Below are 24635 nucleotides of genomic sequence, written 5' to 3' on the forward strand. Positions count from 1 at the left end.
AACTGCAACTGAGTGTTTCACACTCAACCGTTTCCTGTGCGTATCAAGAATGGTCTACCACCCAAAGGACATCCAGCCAACTTGAGACAACTGTAGAAAGCATTGGGGTCAACATGGGCCAGCATCACTGTGGAACGCTTTCGACACCTTGTAGAGTCCATGACTCAACAAATTGAGGCTGTTCTGAGCGCAAAAGGGGATGGGGGTGCAACTCAATATTAGGAAGGTGTTCCTAATGTTTGGTGTACTAAGTGTAGACTATAATGATTATGTATTAGGTAATGCTGGGAAGTGTGTGTGTGTGTGTGTGTGTGTGTGTGTGTGTGTGTGTGTGTGTGTGTGTGTGTGTGTGTGTGTGTGTGTGTGTGTGTGTGTGTGTGTGTGTGTGTGTGCGTGTGTGTGTGTGTGTGTGTGTGTTTGTGTGTGACATGACAGTTGCGCATTAGTGCCATACATGACGTTCCACTCCTGTTTAGAAATGTGGAATGTTGAATCAACATCTAAATGTAATCATATATCCAGAGAACACCCTTATACCTGTTTACAAACACAACTTGATAGATATGAGTTGATGCAAGAAACAGTTATCACAAACAGCATCCTCAAGGGTCAGCTGACCTTTTACAGAGTTGGAAAAAGTAACACTGGTTATAGCCATGATACTGTCTCTGAATCTTGATCAAAGAAATGAATAACTTAGACGAGAGATTGTCAGAAAGTGAGCTCTGGCTGGCCCATATAGGCTACGCATGAAAATGTTTGAAAGCAATTGGCTACACATGAACCCTAATAGTGTAGGTATCCAACTGATTTGTGCAGCAATCCATTGGTTCAGTTTTTTTTATATAGCCAATTTGCTTCAAACAAATCACAATTCCGAAAATCCCAATTAACTTACTATTTTAATGGACTGACGTTTTGAATGTGTTGTTGTAGAGTGTGACAGAAAATGAGAGCCAACAGTAAGGATCTCTACACGTTTTAGGCACAAAATATTGACTTCTTTGTTTGGAGAAAAAGGTACACCGTTTTTTTGTTGTTGCGATTCTTCGTCTAAGCCAGGAACATGTGGAAGTCATCGTGCTGAGCGGCTGGAGAGATGTGTTTCTCTGCAAGGGAAGCGCTGCGGTGCGGGCCGGGCACCGCTGGAAGTGCCGCTGAGAGAGAAGCCAGGTCAGCCGGCCTGGTCATCTGACCTGGCTCCGTATCGCTGAGTGCAGTGAGATATAAATTCATAATGACCCTTTATCCTGTGTGTCTGTTAGGAGAGCTTCATGTTCGGGGGTGAGGCAGGGAGTCACATATCACCTTCACAGAGTCCGTAAACAGAGGCAATGGTGTGCCAAATCTGCCAACAAAGCAACTATAATTTTGTTGTTTTTCTTTATAAGCTATTGCCCCAAAAAATAAGAATGACTGGAAGTTTTTCTATCTGAGAGTTAAATGAAGCACATTTGTGGTTGAGAGCGAGAGAGAGAGAGAGAGAGAGAGAGAGAGAGAGAGAGAGAGAGAGAGAGAGAGAGAGAGAGAGAGAGAGAGAGAGAGAGAGAGAGAGAGAGAGAGAGAGAGAGAGATTTGAGTTGTGTAGTTCATGGTGTTGGAGCGCCCCCTATGCGCTATGGAGGCTTGGACGATCATGTTTCCAAGTTTCGGGTTTTGAAAAGTGCCGATGAGCTCTAGGCTACACTAATGTTAGACCGCAACTCTCCAAATACAAACTATTAGTATACTATTGTTACTATTTAATTAGATGTGTATGACAATCACATTTATTTGACTTATTTTAAACATAGGCCATCTTAATAATTCATAAAACAACCCTGGTCACATTTGTACATTTGACAGTCTGTTCCCTTTGCGTCTTTGCGCAAACATCCTTAAATGTCGCTTGATAACTCAAATGTATATTGCGTGCTTTCCTTCTATAATAGTCTTTATACCGGATTCTTATTTCTCCCCCTTTCCTACATCACTACATAGCAGAGAAATCTGACTCCCGCTCCAGTCTTACTGAGAAAACAGCTAGGACTCTTATTTTGAAAGGAACCCCATGCTGGAGCGGAGTAGAGGGGGTCATTTCCTGAGAGTTATTTACTTTGAGCCAGATGATTAGTTTTTTTTGGGAAGGATGGACTGTAACGTTGAATCAATTACAGGTCGCTGTAGCTCAAGCGCATTTGTGAGCGCGGTCGTGGATGCAGACGGAGGGGTGCACATATGCTAGCTCCCAGAGTGAAGGATCGTGGCCATAGGATTACTACTACTACACACTTGAGGAGAGGAGCCTTCACTGAGAGGAGCCCTCACCGGAGTGATTTTATGCTCCTGATTTAATTCTACTGGGATTTATCATCGAGACGCAAAAGTCCAAGGGAATTTAAAAGGTTTGTATTTTAGACACATTAGCTAATCTTTTTCATTTTTGCAAACTTTAATTTTCTCAAGAATCCTATTAATTTAGATAATTTTTTACTGAAAAAATGAAAAAGTTACTAAACCGGACCACTTTTCGTCTAGTTGAATATGTCATTCTTTGTGAAATTTCACAAAATAGCTTAGCTTTTTATTATGGCACAACATTGGGAACAATTTTCTTGATAAGAAATTATTCATCAGACCGGATCCATCCATCACACTTTGGGGGCTTTCATTATCCTAATTTCGCTACGAGGAAACATTTCACAATTCGTGTTTAAACTTTGAAGATGCATTAGCTTGCAGGCTATGTGTTACTTCATCATTGAACGGGATTCAGTTTACCATGCAACATATGGTCTCACCTCCGGAAGACGAGCGGAGAAATGTTGCAAACTCGAATGGATAAAAGCGCTCAATTTCGGCCTTACTCCTGGAGGTGTCACCTCGAGAACTGAGCCTCCATTGTGGGACAGCGCTGCCTGCCCTCTCATCTAATGGGAAACACATTGGAAAGTGGATTTCAAGTTGTTTTCGTTTCTGCGCTTGGAATGTGTGGAATTAAATGGAATAATGTGCATTGGGATTTGCTTGATGAGATGGGAAGCAGGCTGTAGCCGATCGGATTTTAAGTTAGACACAAGAGTCATTTTGAGACCCACTACAAAAAAAAGTAGTGTAATGGGGACCCCATTCCTGGTTGGATGTAATTTCAGTGCGCCAGACAACAAAATGCAAATAGCCTACACGCATATTGCCACCAAGAAAAGTATTCATAATTAGATTACAATTGAATGATGCACTATATTTCTTAAGATTTAAATAATTGAGTTGAGCGCTGCACGAAAGTCAAATTTAGAACAGATTGAACAGTTAAAGTGTTTCATCAGTGAAACTCACTGCCTTGCTTGCCTCAATGCCCCAACCACCCTTTTCATTTCGAAATGCTATCTTTGTACATCTCTCTGCTATATTCCCATGGAAATCAATTCTGCACATGTGGGATTGCATTTAACAGTTTAAGTGTCTGTGGAGGACAGTGAGCTGAACATCCCTCCCTCAGCTGTTGCTCCAAAGTGTCAAGCCCAGAACGGCGCGTTTGGTAGGCTGCACATTTGTTGGGACTGTACTGTAGGCGGGGGTGAGGAAAATAGGGGAGAGGAGAACCAGCGGACAAGCGGCACATTTGCACAACAGGCTGGATAGGAAATGTCCTACACCAACGATGTGCGCAAAAGTGTCGGAAGTATATTAGTCAGGATTCCCACGCTAATGTTTGTCTTACAGACTTCTCTTCAGAGGGGGCTCTTAATTATAGGCCCTCTAACCCTGGGTTTGATTTGCCAGTCATAATTAGCCAGTCCGGGATGAGACAGAGCGGATTCGCACAAACAACTCTCTTACAGTCAAAGTAGCAGCAAACTGTTATAAGACAAATGGTATTTTGATAATGGATAAAAAATAATGTAGACTATTTTAATCGCCCCAATGGGAGATTAGAACAATTAGTAGATCATTTTAAATAATTATCCTATAGTCACAAATTTGTTTAAAACAAAGAATAGATTAGAGTAAAACTGGTAGACTGCATTTATGTTTCCAATGTTTTCAGTGTTAGAGCTTGGAGTTGCGTCTGTCTCGGATCATTTTCTGATGGGATTCAGGGTCCGAACATCACAGACAGACAGACAGACAGATAACACACAGACCAGGAAAATGTCTGTTGACCAGAACATGACCAAACGGCAAACTAGATTAAACCTAGATTAGTTATTTAACAGCCATAAAACGTATATTGGTCGAGTTGCTTGGTTTACAAGCCAACACTGAAACAAATAAATGTTCTTAAATGGTTCTTCCTCAGCTCTTAAGGTTCCTTGGAAAACTCTTGCACGATAAATAACCTTTGACTTAAGTGTGGGGTTCATGACGTGGCATCTACAGTTCTTTGGAATTCTAAAATGTTATTTAAATATACTGAAGCCTGCAGATGTGTCCCTTTCATAGCACACAGACAATTGGCCAGTGTTAACTAGTGTTGATTTGTCAGTGTAACATTCCTAGTGTTAATTCACGAGTTACATTAACACTGTAAAGGGTTAAATTAACATTCAGTGGCGTAGAAGAGTGTTGGTGTTGGTGTTAACAATACAGAGTTGAACCAAAACCACACGCATCATTATCATATTTCCCAGCATACTATATTGCAGGTTCATTTTTCAAATTGTTTGCTTCAATATCTATGTTTTTGCATGTACATTGATTGATTTATTAATCTTGTTCTACTCAAATATGAATAACATACATTTTTCTAAACTATTCTAATCGGTTACTTGTATTTATTACGCCCATTACTGAAATGGTTGTTACAGTTTAGATGTAGTAGTCTCATAATGTCATGTCTAAGTCTATCCAACCCTAGCAGTCATAAAAACAACAAAAAATATCACCATTCTGTGTGTATTCTAATAGGAATTGCACATCTCTTTGCAAGGTATCATGATGTAACATGCAGGCCTGATGCAGCCTCTAAACTAAGAGCTTTATGCTGCTGTGTTAGGGGAAAACTAGGCCCTCTAAAGAAGGCCTTATGAATATTAATTATCTTAACTATTACAATTTTAATGATAACATAGTTACTTAGGATTTCAATTAGTGAAAGCCACAGTCCTGAAAAGGAATGAATGCAACAACCATGTCTCTGTCACTAGCAAACATATTCATGGGTGGTACTGGTAACTCTAAAATTCCCTTGAAAGGCACCCTGGGAAATATGCAAATAAGGTTTAAACCCCGACAGGAATTCCAATTCTGGAGAGCTGAAACATTTCTGGTTTTGGATTTTTCTATGGTTCTTCAAAGAACCATCCCATTTATGGTTCTTCAGAGACCCAAAAAGTGTTCCCCTATTGCATCGCTCTCAATAACCTTATTTAGTTCCCACTTGCATCTTTATTTTTAAGAGTGTATGGTGGTAATGTCTAGATTTTCAGTTGCAGTGAAGAAATCAAGCCTATTTGTAGACACAAACAAATATAGGTCTATTTGAAAACGTTTGTAGTGCTTTCAATGTGTTGATTAAGGGTGCTAGATTAGGCAGGTAAATCAATCAAATGGAAAATAGAGAAGGCCAGATTTAAAACTTCAAAGCAATAAGAAGAGAATGTGAGCACACAATTTCTGTAGTTCTATATAGCCTAATGCACATCCAGCTCATGTTGCTGCTACCAATGTGCATTGTATGGAGAAGACAAATACAGTCTGCAAGGTTGTAGCCTACCTAGCCACACAAATATAATATTCCTCTAGATGACATGGAACAAAGGAACTTTCCTGCTGGAGAACGGATTTACAGCCAGAAGATGCCTGATGCAAGCAAAACGTGAACTATGTCGCCCCCTAGCGATTTCAGTGCCTGAATTTATTTTTAACCTTGGCCCCTATGCTATTCAACCATATCCAACGTTTTAATAAACATCTCCCAAGAACAAACCAGCGTAATCATTGACTCATTGTGCCCTTTACAAGACCTGGCATGCCACAGTTACAACTGGAATAAGGAGAAAGACAGTCAGTCTAAATGATGTGCTGGAGCAATAAAAGTCCACCTATTGATTTTAATTGATCAAATTGCAATGTTTTCCAAAAAGACAAAGGTATCTTCTACCATGAGTCAATGTATTTTCTCTTCGCTTAGGCTGATAGTTTTGTTTTTGCAACATCTGGTGGAACCATGTTTGACCTGCCTGTGTTTCCACTCTTCTAGCTGAATTAACCATCCGTGACCATGGATGAAATGAAGACATGTCTCATCATTGGGGTGGTCTTGTTTGGGTTGTTATCAGGTAAGAAGCTAATTTAAATAAGTAAAAACCTTTCTATCACCTGGGGGTGTATTCATTAAAACATTTACTCCAAACGGAAAATGTTTTGCAACGAAAACTAGAGTTTATATTGGGACAAATTCAGGTAGGTCCCTCCTCATTTTGTTTTCCGTTTGATCTGTTTGCTTCATTTTGGTTCTTAAACAGTAAATGGTTTCTGTTCCAAGATGTAATGAATACACCCCTGGGTGTGTTCATTAGTCAGATTCCGTTGCAAATCAAAACAACCTGCCTTTTAGTTTTATCACTGTTAAAAACCTGTATTGTTTTGTATTGATTACCCTATGGACGTTCAGTGAACTGTTGCCCTTTCCTTTAGTTACCTGCGGACTGATGCCACCGACCATTGTATCAACTGAAGATGAGTTTGTTCTCGAGCCGCTCTCCGTGTTCAACATCAGCTGCACTAGTAAAAGGACCGTTGCCTGGGTCGAGCCCTTACCCGTCAACACATTTGTTTTGCCTGGATATTACACGGCCACGCTCTTCATCTATAACGCTTCCGTGACACACACCGGATATTACACCTGCATATACCAAGACAAAGAGGGCGATGAAGAGTATGATGAAGACAATGAGGCAGTCATATACGTTTTTGTCCCAGGTAAAGTTGGTGGAAATGGTTGTCATTTCCATGCACCATCACTTTATTCTATTCTATTCTACTTCCCATAGCTTGCAGTTTTCTGACTGAATAACCTTGTTTTGCCTTGTGCAGATCCCAATGTTCCGTTCGTGCCTGAGGAGCCAGGTAGCATGGTAGTTCTAGTCTATCCTGGTGAAACCATCATCCCATGCAGGGTGTCAGACCCTCACTCCCCGGTGGTCCTGAAGAGGGCTCCCAGTGGAGTAGAGGTGGACGCTGCTTATGACAACAAGATCGGCTTCATTGGCAACCTGGACGCTGGACTCTACGTCTGTGAGACCACCGTGAACGGCGTGACCACGACCAGTGACATCTACACCGTGAAGGACAACAAACGTAAGTCCAGATGTGGATGATTTGGCTGCGCTGCTTAGTTTTCATATCACAGTGGTTGTATGTACACATGGCTATAAGCCGCTCTGGATAAAAACATCTGCTAAATGGCATATATTTTATTATTTCAAAAACTGTCTTTGTTTACCAAAGAGAGAGAAATAGAGGGAGAGCGAGAGAGAGCGAGAGATGTGGGGTGATCTGACTGCATTGAAGAAATGACATCATGTCATTAGTACCAGGGGAGATGACTACACAGGGTTGTTGTCAGACAGACGGAGAGAGTGTGATGGCATCACCCTGCAGTGAACTCTGAGAGGGGGATGACCTCATGGCTGTCAGGGGGAGCAGTTGACCATGCAGGGACCTGTAGATGACCATATTGTCCCCGTTGACCGTATTGTTCCTGTGGTGGTCTGTACAGAGATGGAGGACTTCCATGTGGAGGTGAAGGCCAGCGAGGAGGCAGTGAGACTGGGGGAACCCTTCAACATCACCTGTGTGGCACCTCCAGGACTGCCCTACCAGCAGCAGTGGCTTCACCCCAGGAAACAGGCAAGGACCTTATCCCTCTCTCCGTCTCACTCGTTCTCTCTGTCTGTCGGTGTTTGTCACTCCTCCCACACCCTCCCTCTTTCCTCTACTTCCTCTCCCGTGTTAGCCTCCTCTCTTACCTCCCTTTTAATAATATCTATATCTCCTTGTCGTCCGTTCTCCGTAGCCCACTTCTCTTTCCTCCTTAGTCTGTCTCCTTCTGGCTCTCGATCCAGCTCTCCTTCTCTCTTTTCATCCCTTATCCCTCTTGGTGTCACTACGTCTGATTCATCTCCCCAGTCTTCTTGTAGTGATGAATGGCTTGGGCTCAGGCACAGTGTGGGTCCGCGTAACATAACTCTGAGGATGGATGGGCCTTAGTTGTTAAAGGTATGTGTCACTAAGTACAGCTGTATCTCAGCGCCGTGTCCATTACCAGGGCTGGAGCCAAATGGTGCATCATGGTACTATAACCCCAGCTCTCTCTCAGTCAGACAGAGGGAAGGAGTGAGACAGTTGTTTGTTAAAAAACAGGGCAAATGGGTAGAAGGAAGGAGGAAGTTCAAAGGAGGGGAAACAGTGAATCACGTGACATCTGTGACCTCTGGATGTGTAGAACAGATATGCGCCCCACCTCCTCGTAACCCCAGTGAACTTAGGATGTGTGTGGATGTGTTTGAGCATTGAGTGTGTGTTAGGTCAATGGCATGTTTATATGAGGTAATGCGAGTTTGTCCATTCGTGTGTATAGTCATGCGTAATTTAGTTCATTTAAGTTTGTGTGCCAGTGTATATGATAGTAGTATGGGTAGTGGATAGAGACTTTGTCTGAAGTGTCTATGTGGATTAAAATGTACGTGTGCAACACTCTCTTTGTGTGTACTGTTCGGTAATCCCTGCATTGCATTGTGACAGAGCGTCTGTTTTAGTGGTGGGATTACTCTAAGCCCTTTTCCAGAGACAGTTGGGGTAACTAGAACTCAGGACTTCTGACTCCTGGCTTTAGTCTCAGTTGCAATTACAGGCTTTTAAAAGCCTTGGGTCCTGATTTATCTCCTGTGGACCAGCACGTGTTTTAACCATCAGCTCACAGACAGATAGAGAGACATGCTGCTCTGACATACAGAATTTAACACTAAACCTGTAAAAAGGCGCAGAAGAGTAGAGACAATATATTTTATTTCCTAGAGATGGGGATTGTGTGTGTTTGTGTGTATGCATGTGTGCATGTGTTTGTGTGTGTGTGTGTTTGTGTCTACAGTGGTTTTAATCTCCTGTCCTCTTGTTCCTCTATCTAGGCTGTGGATGCAGTCCAGATGAAGCAGACTCTGCCTGATAGAGTGGTCTACACTCTCAGTATCCCAGCAGCCTCCTCTCAGGACAGTGGGGTGTATGAGTGCTCTATCACCAACAACTTCAATGGAGAGATCAGAGCCAACATGGTGGCTGTCACTGTCTTCGGTACGCTCGCTCATCCTTATGGCCAATCCAAAATTCTTATTGGAAAAATATGAGTGATGTTTATCACCAGTCAAACCATGCATTGTAGACATTTTGTCTTAAGACATTGCCTATCCTTCAAAAACATTTATATTTATTACCAATACCACTTAGTTGTAGATGTATTAAACAGAAACGACTTGGGATTTTTTAAGATGTATTTGAATCCAGCTGCTACTTGGTTGGACTCTTTGAAAGTAGTCTCATTGAATTCACATTAATGCGTAGAGTTAATTCATCCTGCCTGTCAGTGTCAGTATGAGGCGCTAGAGGGAAGGGGTTCTGCAGTCTCCCTACAGTAGAGTCGAGGCACACCTCTGCTTTCATCATCAGCCCCGATGCTTTATGGGATGGCTTCAACAGATGTGTGCCAGACTTTCATTTCTCTTTTTCGGTTTCTCTTGTCCTTCCTTCGGGGTGTCCCCCCTCTATTCCTCTCTTTTTCTTCTACTTCCTCTCTTTTGCACCCCTCTCTGTAGAGGAGAACTCCTTTGTGATGTTGGACCACAGTGGGATCGGAGCGGTGGAGTTTGTCAGTATGATGGAGGAGACAGAGTTCACCATCAGTATTGAAGCCTTCCCTGCTCCTAAAGTCACCTGGCTGAAAGACGGTATCACCATCACTGAGAACAGCTACTTCCTCACCAAGACCAGACGTCTGGCGGGCAACCAGTAAGATCATAACATTTGTATATAACAACGCCGGTGTTTGTGCGTCTGTGTGTCTATGGAGCTCTGTGTGGTGTGTGCTGCACTGAGCTATGTGGTTCTCTGCCCATCTCTCAGCTATCAGAGCACTCTGACTCTTCGGCAGTCACTAGAGAAGGACAGTGGGAATTACACCATCATAGTCCTCAGCAGCGCTTACACTGACCAGTTCTCCTTCACCCTCAAAGTGAAAGGTGAGAATAACCTCAAGCCAAGTGAAAATGCACTTCTACATGTGTGTGAACATGCATTTATGTTTCTATGTTTTCAAATGTGTTAGCAACTGAATGCGTCAGTGTGTGTGTATTATCTCAGTATCGTCCTATATCTGACAATATGTCTGACTATGTGTGTGTGTCTTCCAGAATCAGGCCCAGTACTGTTCCAGCCAGCCTCAGCGCCAGTGCTGTTCCCCCAGAGAGAGGAGTGGATTGTTCCCCTCCACACCCCCTTCACCCTGACCTGCAGAGGCGAGGCAGAGCTGGCCTGGGACACGCCCGTCTACCTATCAGAGCAGACCGAGGAGGACAACAGCGGCCTGTTCATCACCACGGTTACCGTAGAGAACGCGACAGCAGGGCACACTGGCTTCTACATCTGCTCCTACAAAGGAGGGAACTCCACTGAGGAGGGAGAGGACAGCAGCATCTACATATATGTTCCAGGTATAGGGAAGACAGCACTGTGGTGCTGGAGTTCAATCTGTGCTAGCAATTTGAATTATAGGAAACTTACCATGCCCTCTTCTCACTTCCTCAGATCCAGAGGTGCCCTTCGTACCCTTGCTTGTGCCCTATGGCAACCACGTCCTGAATGGTCACGATGAGATGGAGATCCCGTGTCGCGTGTCGGACCCCGGTGCCAATGTGACCCTGGTCAACGCTGATACCCAGCAGGCCGTGCCCATGGCGGTCTACGACAGCAAGAGGGGTGCCGTGGGCTTCTTCAGCGCAGGAACCTACGTCTGTAAGGCCCTCGTCAACGGAGAGGAGCACCTCAGTGAGGAGTACATTGTCCACGGCTGGGCAGGGGGGTCGGAGCTGCGTGTGGAGCTGAAGGCCCAGAAGACAGCCCTCTTGGTGGGAGACACCATCACTGTCATTTGTGTGGCCCGGGGGTCTGAGATACTGGAAGACCACTGGAAGTACCCTGGAAAACTGGTAAACAAAAGCACATACATAATTATTTTTCTCTTATTGGAGAGGAAATTCGTTGACTCATTTTAAAATGCATTTGTTTGTTTGATTATAAATGGGTCTAACTTTTGTGTGTCTGTGTGTGTGTCAGGCGGCCCGGGGCTTGAAGTCGGTGCGTGAGAATAAGAGGGACCAGGAGATCCAGTACACATTGACTGTCCCCCAGGCCTCAGCCAAAGACAGCGGCATCTACGTCTGCTCCATCACTGACATCATCAGCAACGAGAACCAGACCAAGAAGCTGGCCATCACTGTCTATGGTACGTTTGTGTCACTGTTTATTTACCTAATATCAAGGCAATAATCTTGGTTCAACATCTTGCTATAACTGGTAGATTGCTCTAACTACCTGTAACCTTTACATAATGTATTAATGGTTCTATCTCCATTTTCTGTCCTGATAGAAAGGCCATTCGTGTCGCTGCGCCCGGCGTTCAGTTCACAGGAGTCAGCAGATTTGGATGAGGTCAGACAGTTCCAGGCTGACATTGACTCCTTTCCCAGCGCTCAGGTCACATGGCTCAAAGATGGCCTCCCTCTCAACGACGTGGCAGCTGAGATAACGACCAGCCTCCGGCAGGTCAGCGAGACCAGGTGAGAAAGACTTCTTCTGACACCACTCAACAACACCTAAATACTCGCACACTACACTCATTGGCTAATAACATGTCCAGGTCAGCAAGATCAGGTGAGACTTCCTCTGACTTTATTCAACACTGACTGAAGAGATAGGATATACCACCATCCTGCACACAACACTCTGTGGCCAATGACAGGTTCCCAGTTCACCTAGGATGATCAGATGGCTAATATTAAGGTCTGGTGTTGTTGCGCGATGTTAGTGGGACTAGTCTCTCGTGACAGACTTAACAGCGTGCTCATGAGATTTGGTTCTGGTTGCCATGATTAGAGTGTAATCATACATGTTGTTTGGACTCTGTAGGTACCAGAGTGCTCTGACCCTGATTCGGGCCAAAGAGGAGGACAGTGGGAACTACACCATCAGAGTGCAGAACGGGAACCAGACCCACAGCCACAACTTCAGCCTGCAGGTCAAAGGTGAAGCAGAGGAATGCTCCAATCACTTCATTTGGATTTACCTTTATTTTCCTGACTAACAGGGCTTCCATACTCCCTGACACTCTTTCTTTTACCCACCTCTCTCTCTCGCTCCCCCTCTCTCTGTGTCTGTATTGTGGTCTGACTCCCTGTTCCCTCTGTCTGTGTCCAGTGCCTGCAGTCATTGTGGACCTGAAGGACCTCCACCATGGCTCAGCCACAGGCCAGTCTGTAGTGTGTATCGCTGGAGGCATGCCCACTCCTAAGGTGGAGTGGTTCATCTGCATGAACATAAAACAGTAAGGGCCCACTCTCACGACCCTGCCTTCTTCCTCTTCATCTCTCCATTCTATCTCTTTCAGTCCAACAATAGCCCGTTTTCTTTCTTACAATTCACATACACCTACTGTACATTGTTCACCTCTACCTGGCCACTTCATATGGTGCTATGCCCAATGTGACAATGTCATGGTATCATTTGGTCTCATGTCTTTACCCTCCCTCCCTCCCTCCCTCCCTCTCTCCCTCCCTCCCTCCCTACCCTGTCCAGCTGTGCCAATGACTCGTCTCAGTGGGTGCCCCTGCCTACCAACAACACAGAGATCACTGTGGAAGCGCACATGGACCAGGACAAACAGCTGGAGAGTCGGGTGATGTTTGGGCATCTGGAGAACACCTTGGCCGTTCGCTGCCTGGCCAGGAATGAGATGGCCGCCGTCAGCAGGGAGGTCAAACTGGTGTCACAAGGTGAGACATACACTCATCAAGTCACACTTACCTCCTCCTTCAGTTAAACAACAAACACGGTTGGCAGAGTGGTGAATAGATTTACAGTATCTTAGATTGCCATTTTGCCTGCGATATATTTTCTCCCTCCGCTAGTCTCCTCTTTTACTAGCTAGTTTCTTCCTGTAGTTGCTTCCCTTTGTGACACTTTAAAAGTGATAAGCATTGAAGAGACTTTGCTGGGCTGTCAGTGTTGAGGCAGCTGTCTGGTAAAGCTATCTGTGGTGGGGCAGCGTGTCCCACACGGTCATTGTGCAGCTGTGTGTTAGCCTGGGAGACTTTTACTGTGAAAAGTGAATCTCCAGTAGTTTAAGCCATTTGGCCCCTCCAGCTGTGCCCCCCTCCCCAACCCTGCCCATCTCCTTAATCCCTTCAACACATATTTTGAAGCCCCACTGGCTTGGCTGATTGGATGTGAGACTGCATGCTGAACTATACCATTTAAATAGGGTATTTGGATTGCCATGTTGAAGTTCTTCATATTTGACCTCATTTGGGGGTTTTCAATTCATCAAACTAACATTCCCATATTGACTTACATTGATTTCTCCATGTTATTTTTGTTCTCTGTGGCATTCTCCATGTTGTGCTCTCCATCTCATGTGTGTGTGGTGGTTCTCTTCCTGAACAGACCCTCACTCAGAGCTGACTGTAGCTGCTGCTGCCCTGGTGCTGCTGGTCTTTGTCATCATCTCACTCATTGTTCTGGTCATTATCTGGAAACAGGTACAGCAGATGATCAATGCCCCTCACACACAAGCACAAACCCAGCCACCCACCCACTCACTCACTCACTCACTCACTCACTCACTCACTCACTCACTCACTCAGTCACTCACTCACTCACTCACTCACCGAATCATTAAATCATTCATCTACACTTTAAGTGTCCTAGAGACTTAGGTACTGATCTGTTTTGCTATGTCCTCTGTCCTACAGAAGCCTCGCTATGAGATCCGTTGGAGGGTGATAGAGTCAGTGAGCCCTGATGGCCATGAGTACATCTACGTGGACCCCATGCAGCTACCCTATGACTCCAGATGGGAGTTCTCTCGCGATGGGCTCGTACTGGGTGAGTCGGCTGCACTGCTTCCTCTCTCTGTGATCTTACTGTGGTCATGTTCTTGTCAGAGTGTCACATCACCATGTTCGGGTGGTCAGAGTGTCACAGCACCATGGTCTGATGGTCGTGTTCTGGTCAGGCTGTGGTCTGGATGTCTCCCTCTGGTCTTTGAAGTGAAGATGTGATAAGGCCATCTGGCCTGGCAGACAGGGGTGGCTGGGACGTGCTGCCTAGGGTTTGGGTTGTGACTCACTGATCAAAGAGAATCTCAACCACTGGGGACCTGGGGAAGTCACTGATGAGAGGGCAGAGGCAGACGTGTGTACGTGTGTTTTTGTCTGTCTGTCTGTGTGTGTGTGTGTGTGTGTGTTGTTGTTGTTTGCTTGCCTGTCTACGTTTGTGTATTTGTTTACACTCCATGTTAACTGATCGTATGCCATGTTGGGTGTGTCCGCAGGACGTATCCTGGGCTCCGGGGCGTTTGGGAAGGTGGTGGAGGGAACTGCATACGGACTCAGCCGCTCCCAGCCTGTCATGAAGGTGGCCGTGAAGATGCTGAAACGTGAGTTGACCACAGACAGCTATACAGACAGCTATAGAGAGGATCATTAAGGCCTGTGGAGATTGCCTGGAGAGAGCTGTGTCCTTGAACACCATCAGAGTCACAACAATACCTTTAGGCTCAGACACACCGGTAGCCTTTGCCGGCCGAGAGTACTTAGCACCTCTGAACGGAGTGCCGGCCGTAATTTGTCAACTGAGTGCAAACCGATTCTACACGTAGGATCACATGAAAATGTTGTCAGTCAGACGTCCATCAGCGGGTGGTCCATAAAACACACACATCTGCACGGCAGATCCACATTCGGTGCGGTGTGTGTGCTCCCTTACGTTGTGATTGATGAAACAATTGCAGGCATTGATGGGTGTTGTTGATGTTGATTGATTGTGTGTGATGGACTGACAGTTGCGGTGTGATTGATTTGTTTCTCGTTGCAGCCACGGCCCGCTCCAGTGAGAAACAGGCCCTGATGTCAGAGCTGAAGATCATGACTCACCTGGGCCCTCACCTCAACATCGTCAACCTGCTTGGGGCCTGTACCAAGTCAGGTGACTACACACGCACAAATGAACGCACACACATATGCTTATAGGCACGCACGCACATGCACACACACAGACACACACACAGTTTTGATAGCCAAGAAGGGAAGTTGCCATTTCTCTCCGAGCCGATGGTGGATGTGGTATTTTAATAGGATTTTTATGAGTGTTAAAGCTTGCCCTCTTGACGTTGCTTTTAGCCTTTACGAGCCTCTGATAAGACTAGCCAGCAGACTGACGCCTGTGTCTCTATCTCTTTGTTCTGTTCCCATGCAGGCCCCACCTACATCATCACTGAGTACTGCTTCTATGGAGACCTTGTCAACTACCTGCACAAGAACAGAGAAAACTTCATCAGCGTGCACCCAGAGAAGACCAAGAAAGACCTGGACATCTTTGGCATCAACCCTGCAGACGAGAGCAGCAGGAGGTAAACAGACATCCCAGCTAGCACATTTGGTTCCTTGGAAGTTGTGACAACCTACTTTTTTGGTTTCGCATTGGTTCTGGGAACGAACCCATACGTTTCCTGACTGGTAAAACTGAATGTTTTTTAACGTTCTGAGAAAGGAAAGTGAACATTTAGCCAGTTCTGGGAATGTAGATTTTTAAGTTGTAGGGAGGTTCTGAGAACATTTTACTGTGATTCCCTGACAGTTTTCCTGGGAGATTTTATTAGCGTTCTGAGAACATAAATTATGGGTTATTTGAAGGTAATTAAATCACGTTCTGAGAACATGTTTCAATAAGAATTAATAACCTTGCTAGGTTAGGTTAACGGTTTTGAACAGATAAGACACATGGAAATTAATTTGCTTAGGTATTAATCATGGAAACACATAAAAATGTTTATTGTGGCACGGCGTCAGTGAGATTCAAACCTATGATCTTGTGTGTTTTATCCATGGAATAAGTCACTGCGCCACTAGGATGGCGCAAACATGCCATTTTTTTTACTCATACAAAGCTGTTCATTTTAGTCTATTCAAACAGATCCCATTTCAAAGGAAACAAGCACTCATTAAGATTAGGTGTGGCCAATTAGTGGGCGGGCCAACACTCCTGAACACAGAGGATAGAGAGAGTCTTGTTGACGCTGAGATTGGAATGTATATGTTTTAAATAACACTCTTAGAATGTTCTTTGAACATTACTAATGGTTTCTTGTGTTTTTTATGGAACATTTTCTTAATGTTCAGAGAACATGACTTTAAATATAATCATGAGGAAACCTGCAGAAAACATTATGCTGAATAACTGAAATTCTCACAGAAGAACATTGTTTCTTAACATTCTCTGAACAATTTCAGAACGTCACTTTAAATAGAACCATGATGAAACCTGTAGGAAGCGTTATGCTGAAGTACTGAAATCCCCACTTAAGAAACATATGGTTCTCAGAATGTTATGTGCTAGCTGGGTATTCTGCACCAATCACAGAAGGTTGTATGCAACTTAACGATAGGACAACCACGCTCTCAACCAAGCTCTAAGAATCATATGGTTCTCAGAACATTGTGTGCTAGCTGGGCTATAGGATCAGCTCCGAAAACATACACAGGAGCGCACACTCACACACAGGCCAGGAAACACAGACACAGACACACACCCACCCCTCTGTCGTGTGTCCCTCTCTTCAGTTGCTCCTCCTTTACCCCACTCAGTCATTCTGTCTCATTGACACAGCACTTTACTGCACACTTTACTGCACTCGCTCAGTAACATAACGTAACCCTACCCCAGGCTTTCTCATGGCTGAGGGGGTTGTCTGGCGTCTTCCACTAATCAAATTTGTGTCTGAAGTGGTACTCGGCTTTCAGGCTAATCACATTACTCTTGTTTGGCACCTGTTAATGGTCTCTGTTCAGCTCGTCTGTGTTTGCTGATCTGTGTTGACGGATGACTCACAATGACCACATTTCAGAGTGTGACCACACCATGATTTAATCTCAACCACCCTGACCATCAACCACACCCTCTATGTAGGGAACCTCACGACATACAGTACACTGGGCCTTCTTAGAGAACCAACATGGCTGTTGTTGGTCTCTTCCCAACCTCCCCTTCTCCCTCTCTCCCTCCCTGTCACCATGCAGCTATGTGATCCTGTCCTTTGAGAGTGGTAAAGGGGACTACATGGACATGAAGCAGGCAGACACCACGCAGTATGTGCCCATGCTGGAGATGAGTGATGCCTCCAAGTACTCCGACATCCAGAGGTCCGAATACAACCACCCGCCATCACAGAAGGGTGGTGAGTACACAGTCTGACAGCCTCTTTCTCTTCCCTTTTGCTCCTCCTCTCTTAATCTAACTCTCCTTGCCCTCTCGCCGTGTGGCTTGGCTGCGTTGGCTGACGTGCAGGGTTTAAGTCAGTGCTGGTTGTGTTGAGGAGTCCACCCTTCTCAGTATGTAGGCCTGCCTGGGCCGGCCTGTAATCATATAGAGCGGGTAATTGTAGCACACATAATAATGCATCGTTCTCCCTGCCATTAGGAATAAACAGGTTACAGCAACCAGTTCTATATTTACATGCACATAAACATACAAACACTTTATTCACTCACTCATAGACCGACTAAAGTTAAATGGGTTTGTGTGTCTGTGTGTTTTCCTGATCCAGATAGTGAGATGGACAACATGCTGTCAGGGGATGGTAACGAGGGCCTCAGCACCACAGACCTGCTCAGCTTCACCTACCAGGTGGCCAGAGGCATGGAGTTCCTATCCTCTAAGAACGTGAGTGACCAAGGGCTGGGAATGATTGTAGATCAGAGGGACTGGTAACATGATGTTAGTTCAGTGCGGTGGGCTGGGGATGATGTCATACAATAGAATAGCTACCCAACAGACAGGTAACGATATCAACTAGAGACACAGAGGTGAGCCTAGGAAACCATATCCATCTTTTAACGGTCTGACTTAGCAACTAAAGAAGGAAGTGGTGGCGACATGATTCCATTGGCTTAGCAGAAGCTGGAGCCACTGGCAAGCTGGTTCTGTCCTGTCTGTTGGTACACAGCAGGGAGTAGGTCGGTTGCCACGTCAACACTGTACATTTCATGGGTAACCACGGTAATGATGGCAGGCAGGTTGTGGGCTGCTGTTGTGCTTGATGACAGCTGTGAAAGCCAAGAGGTTGGCTAAATCAGGGGTTGTGTGATAAGCGGCCCTGTGAAGGCTGAGCTCACTGCTCAGGAGACAGGCCAGGTCTTTATATAGAACACCCTGGAATTACACTGGGTACAAAGCAGCTATAAGCTCCTCATAACAGCCTCCTAGTTATTATCCTTGAATATACTCTGGGCCGGAGTGGTCAGTCAAGGCCGTGTCTTAGGCTGGCTTGTTGCCATAAAGCCACCCTTCAAACACAAGGAGGTGAGAGAGAATTAAAGGAAAGGATGTGTGTTTTGATTGAATTGAGATGAATGAAATGCGGAATTTTGCGGTGTAGTGTGTGCATCGGGACCTGGCTGCCAGGAATGTCCTGCTCTCTCAGGGGAAGATAGTAAAGATCTGTGACTTTGGCCTGGCCAGAGACATCATGCACGACAACAACTACGTCTCCAAAGGCAGCGTGAGTATTCCTCTAGGACGATACTGGCTGTTTGTGTACCCTGATGAGCTTAAACATGTATCTGTGAAGGTGGTTTGTCCCCTGCTTGTTCATGTTAGCAGTCCAGTATGGTCCACTATTGTATTGTCCTTTATATGAGTGCAGTGTGTTTTATCCGTCTGCGCTCTGTGTTGACCACAGACCTTCCTGCCAGTGAAGTGGATGGCTCCTGAGAGTATCTTTGACAACATGTACACCACCCTAAGTGACGTCTGGTCCTACGGCATCCTCCTCTGGGAGATCTTCTCTCTAGGTGAAGCTCAGCTGACCCCTGACCTTTTTCAGTGACACGTTAACAGCAGCATGTTAGCGAGACGGCTGACTCCAGATCAGTGTGTAGATACAGTGTGTTGACAGTGGTACTGGTGTTTGCTGGTGTACTGATGGCAGTGTGTTTGTGTTAAAGGTGGCACCCCATACCCAGGGATGGTAGTGGACTCCAGCTTCTACAACAAGATCAAGAGTGGCTACAGGATGGCCAAACCTGAGCACGCCCCCGCTGATGTGTATGTACATATATTTTTTTATATAATTATTATATGTTGTGTTGTGTACATTATTATGACAAAACACTTTTTGAAACACTGGATTAGATAACATGAAAATACTTCGGAAGGCTATGTACTACTGCTGTAAAAGTCGAACGCACAGTACTAAACTGTGATGTACAATGCCATGGCATGACTCTAACTAAATGATACCATGCTGTTCCTCCCTGCACTGTTTGTCCTGCTCTATCTGTTTAACTAGTGTGTTTTCCCTCCTCCAGGTATGAGATGATGATGAAGTGTTGGAATAGTGAGCCTGAGAAGAGGCCTTCCTTCTTCAGCCTGAGTGAGAGCGTGGCCTCACTGCTGCCTTCCGGCTACAAGAGGGTGGGTGTCTCTACTGTATGACCTCTGACCTAACGGCCCCTAACAGGGTTCCTCACACCTGCTTTCTAATCTCCCTGTCTCTTTCATTTCTGACCCTGACCTATGAAGTTAGAACCTACTCTTCACTCTTATCATTTATGTTCCTTTCTATCAGTCTCATCCCCCTTTTACCTTACCTGACCGATCCTATTTTTCACCAGGAGCGGAGTAAGTGTGTCAACCATCCTCTTTCTCCTCCCCCAGCATTGGGTCATGTTATAGTGCTACATTACTAATAAAGTGTAGAAGTTCATCTAAAACCAGACTCACAAACTCCAACCACTTCCCCTGAACTCTGCCAGTTGAGTGTGTTTCTGTGGGCTCTGTCATTTGAGTGTGTTTCTGTGGGCTCTGTCAGTTGAGTGTGTTTCTGTGGGCTCTGCCAGTTGAGTGTGTTTCTGTGGGCTCTGCTAGTCGAGTGTGTTTCTGTGGGTTCTGCCAGTCGAGTGTTTTTCTGTGGGCGCTGTGCATTTCCGCTGTGTTAAAGCCCAGCCCTGGCGGTGATTAGAATGCTAATGTTTCAGCTGGCGGTCAGTGGCCAGCCCCAACCACTGTAGTGACGCAGCAACAGCAGCCCCAGCTCCCAGGTCTCGCCTTCGTCCACCGGCTAGGCTAACCGTAACGAGCATATTAAACAGCACGCCACACGTGGCACATCAAACCTCCTCCTCTCCCCACTACTCTGCTTTAATGGCCCAGGAGAGTGGAGAAGCTGGCTCCCATTTTAGCACCTCGGATTGAGGTTGGCTGGGCTAGGGTGGGGTGGGAAATGTGGTTCACTGTATGGGTCTCACCACCAGGCTAACAGACTGACTGAGTGAGAACACACATACCAATGACAGCTGGTTGAACTGGTTCACGTGTTATATCAGTTTTAGGATTCATCAGATTTCTGAGTTTTGTGATTTATGAAGCTGATGCAGCTGTTTTGGAGGTACTATATGGGAGTTACCAGAGCACTAAATAACTCTGACTAGTACAGGCCAAAAGTATTTCCTTTATATGCACAGTGCTCTTGGCTTTAGAAACAGCTAGCTGTATAGCGACGTTTTCTGCATGGTACTGTAGACATTCTGCTCCAATGCTGCTAGATGGGTTGATGTTCATTGTGCCCTCTCTTTCTCTGATTGTGCAGTGTTTCGAGAGGGTGAACCATGAGTTCCTGAAGAGTGACCACCCGGCAGTGACCAGGGTCCAGGTGGAGAATGACGACACCTACGTTGGGATCACCTATAAGAACCAGGGCAAGTCGAAAGACAGGGAGAGTGGCTTCGACGAGCAGCGCCTCAGCTCTGACAGTGGTTACATCATCCCCCTCCCTGACCTGGACCCCCTGTCTGATGACGAGTACTGCAAGAGGAATCGCCACAGGTATGCTACCACCTCAGTGTCAGACATGTCTATCTTCATTTCAGACCCTTATAAGTGGTACAGATTGATAACACTGTTTTACACCAAAACATGTGCTAGTCCTGTCTAGCAAATCCAGCAAGTGAGATACACGTCTTATTTAACCCATGGTCACTCCTGTATACTATACCCCATCCACTCCCATTAGCTGTTTAGTAACACTAACCTGCTCCTCTCTGTCCTGTGTAGCTCTCAGACATCTGAGGAGAGTGCCATAGAGACGGGCTCCAGCTCCACGCTGGCCAAGAGAGAAGGAGAGACCCTGGAGGACATCACCCTATTGGATGAGATGTGTCTGGACTCAGAGCTGGTGGAGGACAGCTTTCTGTGACAGGCCTGGAGAAACCTAAAGCCTGCCAAAGAGAGAGGGATATTGGGGGGAAAGACACCTGAACATAGACCCTTAAACCACCCACTCGTCCTCGCCACCCCTATCTCAAACCCACCTCATCCCCCGCCCCACACACCTCCAGTCCTCTTAGGAGGACAGAGAAAAACCACTTCACTGCTTGGATGAGTCTGTGGCTAGATCATGGTATGCCTTCTGTTCCCTCCTCAGAAAGCACCCCTTGTGGGGCTGGAGGGACGTGCATGGATAGATGGATAGATGGATAGTTGGGACACTGAGGACTCGCCACTATCCTGTGGTTACTGAGTCTCGATAGAAGGTCAGTTTTGGATGGGACTAAGAGCACATGAGGAGAATACGGAGGAAGATAGATTTTTATATAAATGTATAGAACCTTACTGTAATGGGCATTCCGAACAGCAACATAAGCAAGGATGGATGGAGGGATCAGAATGGATCAGGCGTGAAAATCAAAGACCCCGAATGAACAGCAGTTTATCTCGGCCATGCAGAACCACTACAGACAGACCCACTATTTAAACCACATCACACCAGTGCCAGCAAACAGAGCAGTACGAGGCCAGCTACACAGCAGACAGCTTTACTTCACAACTCACCTACCTGCAGCATATGATCTATAACTACAATATATCTGATGCTGGCACAATCAGTAGTAATACTTTGATTAAAAAGCACAACATCTGGACTATGTATATGTTTTTATATGCAATTATACAGCATTTGTTGTCAATAGCTAAATAAGTGCAGCAGTTCAATAAAAATAAAAAAACTTTTTATCACGCATATATATATATAAATATGTATTTTTTTAATACTGCGTCGAAGAAGGTGATGATATGGGTTTTGAAATTAAGAATACAACTATCTTCCAAAACTAGACTCCATAGAACATAATCCATTACATTATGTAAATTATGAAATGGGAATTTGTTTATTCAAATTGTAAAATGAACTCATGCTAAGTATGAGTGGCATTGAACCTGGGCCAAAGTACATTTATGTGCATTAGTACAGTATGCAAGAATAATTGTTGTTTTCAAGCTTATGCCATTGTAATAATAGTAATGAATTGATGTTAATAATAAACACAGAGCGTTATTCACTGCAGATAAAGGAAGAGAACAAGTGAGGAAAAACACCATAGTCGTCTGATTTGACAGTTTGACAGATCTCATGATTCTCAAAGCCAAGGAGCTGGTACATCTTCCAAATCAGAGAGGACGTTATGCATGTGTTGCTCTGATTGGTAGCAGTGATTTAGCTGAAGTCGTATGTACAGCCATTTTGCTGTCCTGTACAAAGACAAAAGTACATGTGTTGTATCAATGTTAAATACACTAGTTTTCAACACATAACGTGATGTCAGCAACATACATCATTACGTGTATGTTTAATGTTTAGTCCTGTAGTATTTCCTACCAGCTGTCCTCACTGCTTTCGTCTGTCTCTACCGTCGACTGTGATGTTCTCTGTGATCACATTAAAACTGTAGCACTTTTTTTGTATTTTCCTTGTATTTGATGTGTGAAATGATTGGGCTTTTTGCTGAGAGAAGGGCTTGGTTTGGCTCTGGAAGGTTCCCTCTCTATGGCAACAGCGTTGTGAATGTAGAGTGGAAGAAGTTGGTGAAAGACAGGTATGAAGTATAATCCACGGTACAGTATCTGTAATTATAGGTAGTTATCACCAATACCCGGAAATGATCCTCCTGTTTCAATGTTTCATTATGCATTATGTACATTCAGATGATTTATATTTCAATAAATGATTTAATAGTGTCTCTTGTTTGGAAATCTGTTTCCCTTTCTTTCTTTTTGTTTGACACACACACGCACACACAACATTCTCCATGATAAAAACTGGTAAAACTAAACGATACCTTTTTATAGAGGCGGTTTCTAATTATGGTTTGGTAGGTAAGAGAAGGGGTCAAGGGTTAGTTTACCTGGCTGACGTCACTTCCGATTTTCTAACGGCTTGCCACCAGTTGTGCTTGTTCTCTCTAACTCAGAACCCGATAAGTGGTCAAGTGGTCGAGGGTCAATTCGTTAGTAGGTGGAGGAGTATGCTTGCCTCATTACCTACTATGAGAGAGGATGCACAAGAGTATGTTGTTTTCTCGATTGGAGAAAGCATGCACACATTTAAAAACAGTACGCTACTTATCCTTTTATCTATAAAATGTCTTGCACGACTAGCTAAATTCGTTTTTATCACTTTACACATTTAATTGGGATTCCACCCCAGTAAACGTAATTTTCCTAATGATGCACGACTGGAGGAGTCTCATTTCATACAAACATATTTGTCTCCACGTTTCCTCTCGTCGCCTCCTATACAAAGACAAACTATAGACTACTAGGGCTAGGCTACACAACACAACAACCAACACACAATTCTGGTGCAACTGACATTGATTATTAATTAGCCCAGTAGTGTTGTCGTCTCCACCCCATAATAAACCCCCATGACACAATTTCATAAACAGAATAGCTACACTAAATGCAGTCTCAGAGAAGGCCACTAGGTTGCATGATAATCCCACCATTGAGTTCAGGGATAAAATCCATAGTTATAGTCATGCCGATTATGTATAATCATAACTGCATGATTTGTGGGAAAAAAATGTAGTGTGTCATTTCTTATATATATTTTTGTTGTATTGTTTATTTATCAAAATAATATTTCCAACAATCGGTATTAATACCAAAGTTTTTTTTTAATAACTAACCAAATATATACCACAGCCTGTTGTTTCCAATGGGAGCAAATGATTCATAGTGGGCAGAACAAGCGAAGAGGTGGGCAGAGCCCAGCGTGAGCTAGTGAGATCCTATTGGTGCATTCTAGTTTGTATTTGCATTTCTGTGATGTACATGTGTGCAATAACTCAATTCGCTCTTGCACTCCTAAACAACACACTTTTTAAAAACTTTGGTAAAGGGTAAAGTCTACAAAATGTAGTCCACTCTGTTCGTAACATATTCTAGTTTTGGGAACAGAAAACTGTATTGAGATCAAATATTCAATCGTTGAGACAATTTGCAGATTGTAGGCCAAAATCCAACTATCTCCATCTTCTCCCACTGCCGGCCAC

General features: G+C 44.6%; 1 protein-coding gene across 1 annotated transcript; it reads left to right on the forward strand.

Moving 5' to 3' along the window:
- Positions 1-2120: 2120 nt before the first annotated feature.
- On the forward strand, positions 2121-23316 carry pdgfra (platelet-derived growth factor receptor, alpha polypeptide). The gene is made up of 28 exons (XM_055923009.1): positions 2121-2384; positions 6182-6260; positions 6619-6903; positions 7018-7281; positions 7703-7833; positions 9111-9273; positions 9792-9984; positions 10099-10214; positions 10386-10685; positions 10780-11180; positions 11308-11476; positions 11621-11810; positions 12160-12275; positions 12448-12574; positions 12826-13022; positions 13693-13787; positions 14001-14133; positions 14582-14686; positions 15124-15234; positions 15505-15658; positions 17325-17482; positions 17852-17967; positions 18683-18805; positions 18986-19097; positions 19251-19350; positions 19614-19719; positions 20894-21129; positions 21358-23316. The coding sequence occupies exons 2-28, from the start codon at positions 6203-6205 to the stop codon at positions 21497-21499; spliced, it is 4401 nt and encodes a 1466-aa protein (XP_055778984.1). The 5' UTR covers positions 2121-2384; positions 6182-6202; the 3' UTR covers positions 21500-23316.
- The last annotated feature ends 1319 nt before the right edge of the window (positions 23317-24635 follow it).

Source organism: Salvelinus fontinalis, chromosome 5 (assembly GCF_029448725.1).
Source record: "Salvelinus fontinalis isolate EN_2023a chromosome 5, ASM2944872v1, whole genome shotgun sequence".
Lineage (NCBI taxonomy): Eukaryota > Metazoa > Chordata > Actinopteri > Salmoniformes > Salmonidae > Salvelinus > Salvelinus fontinalis.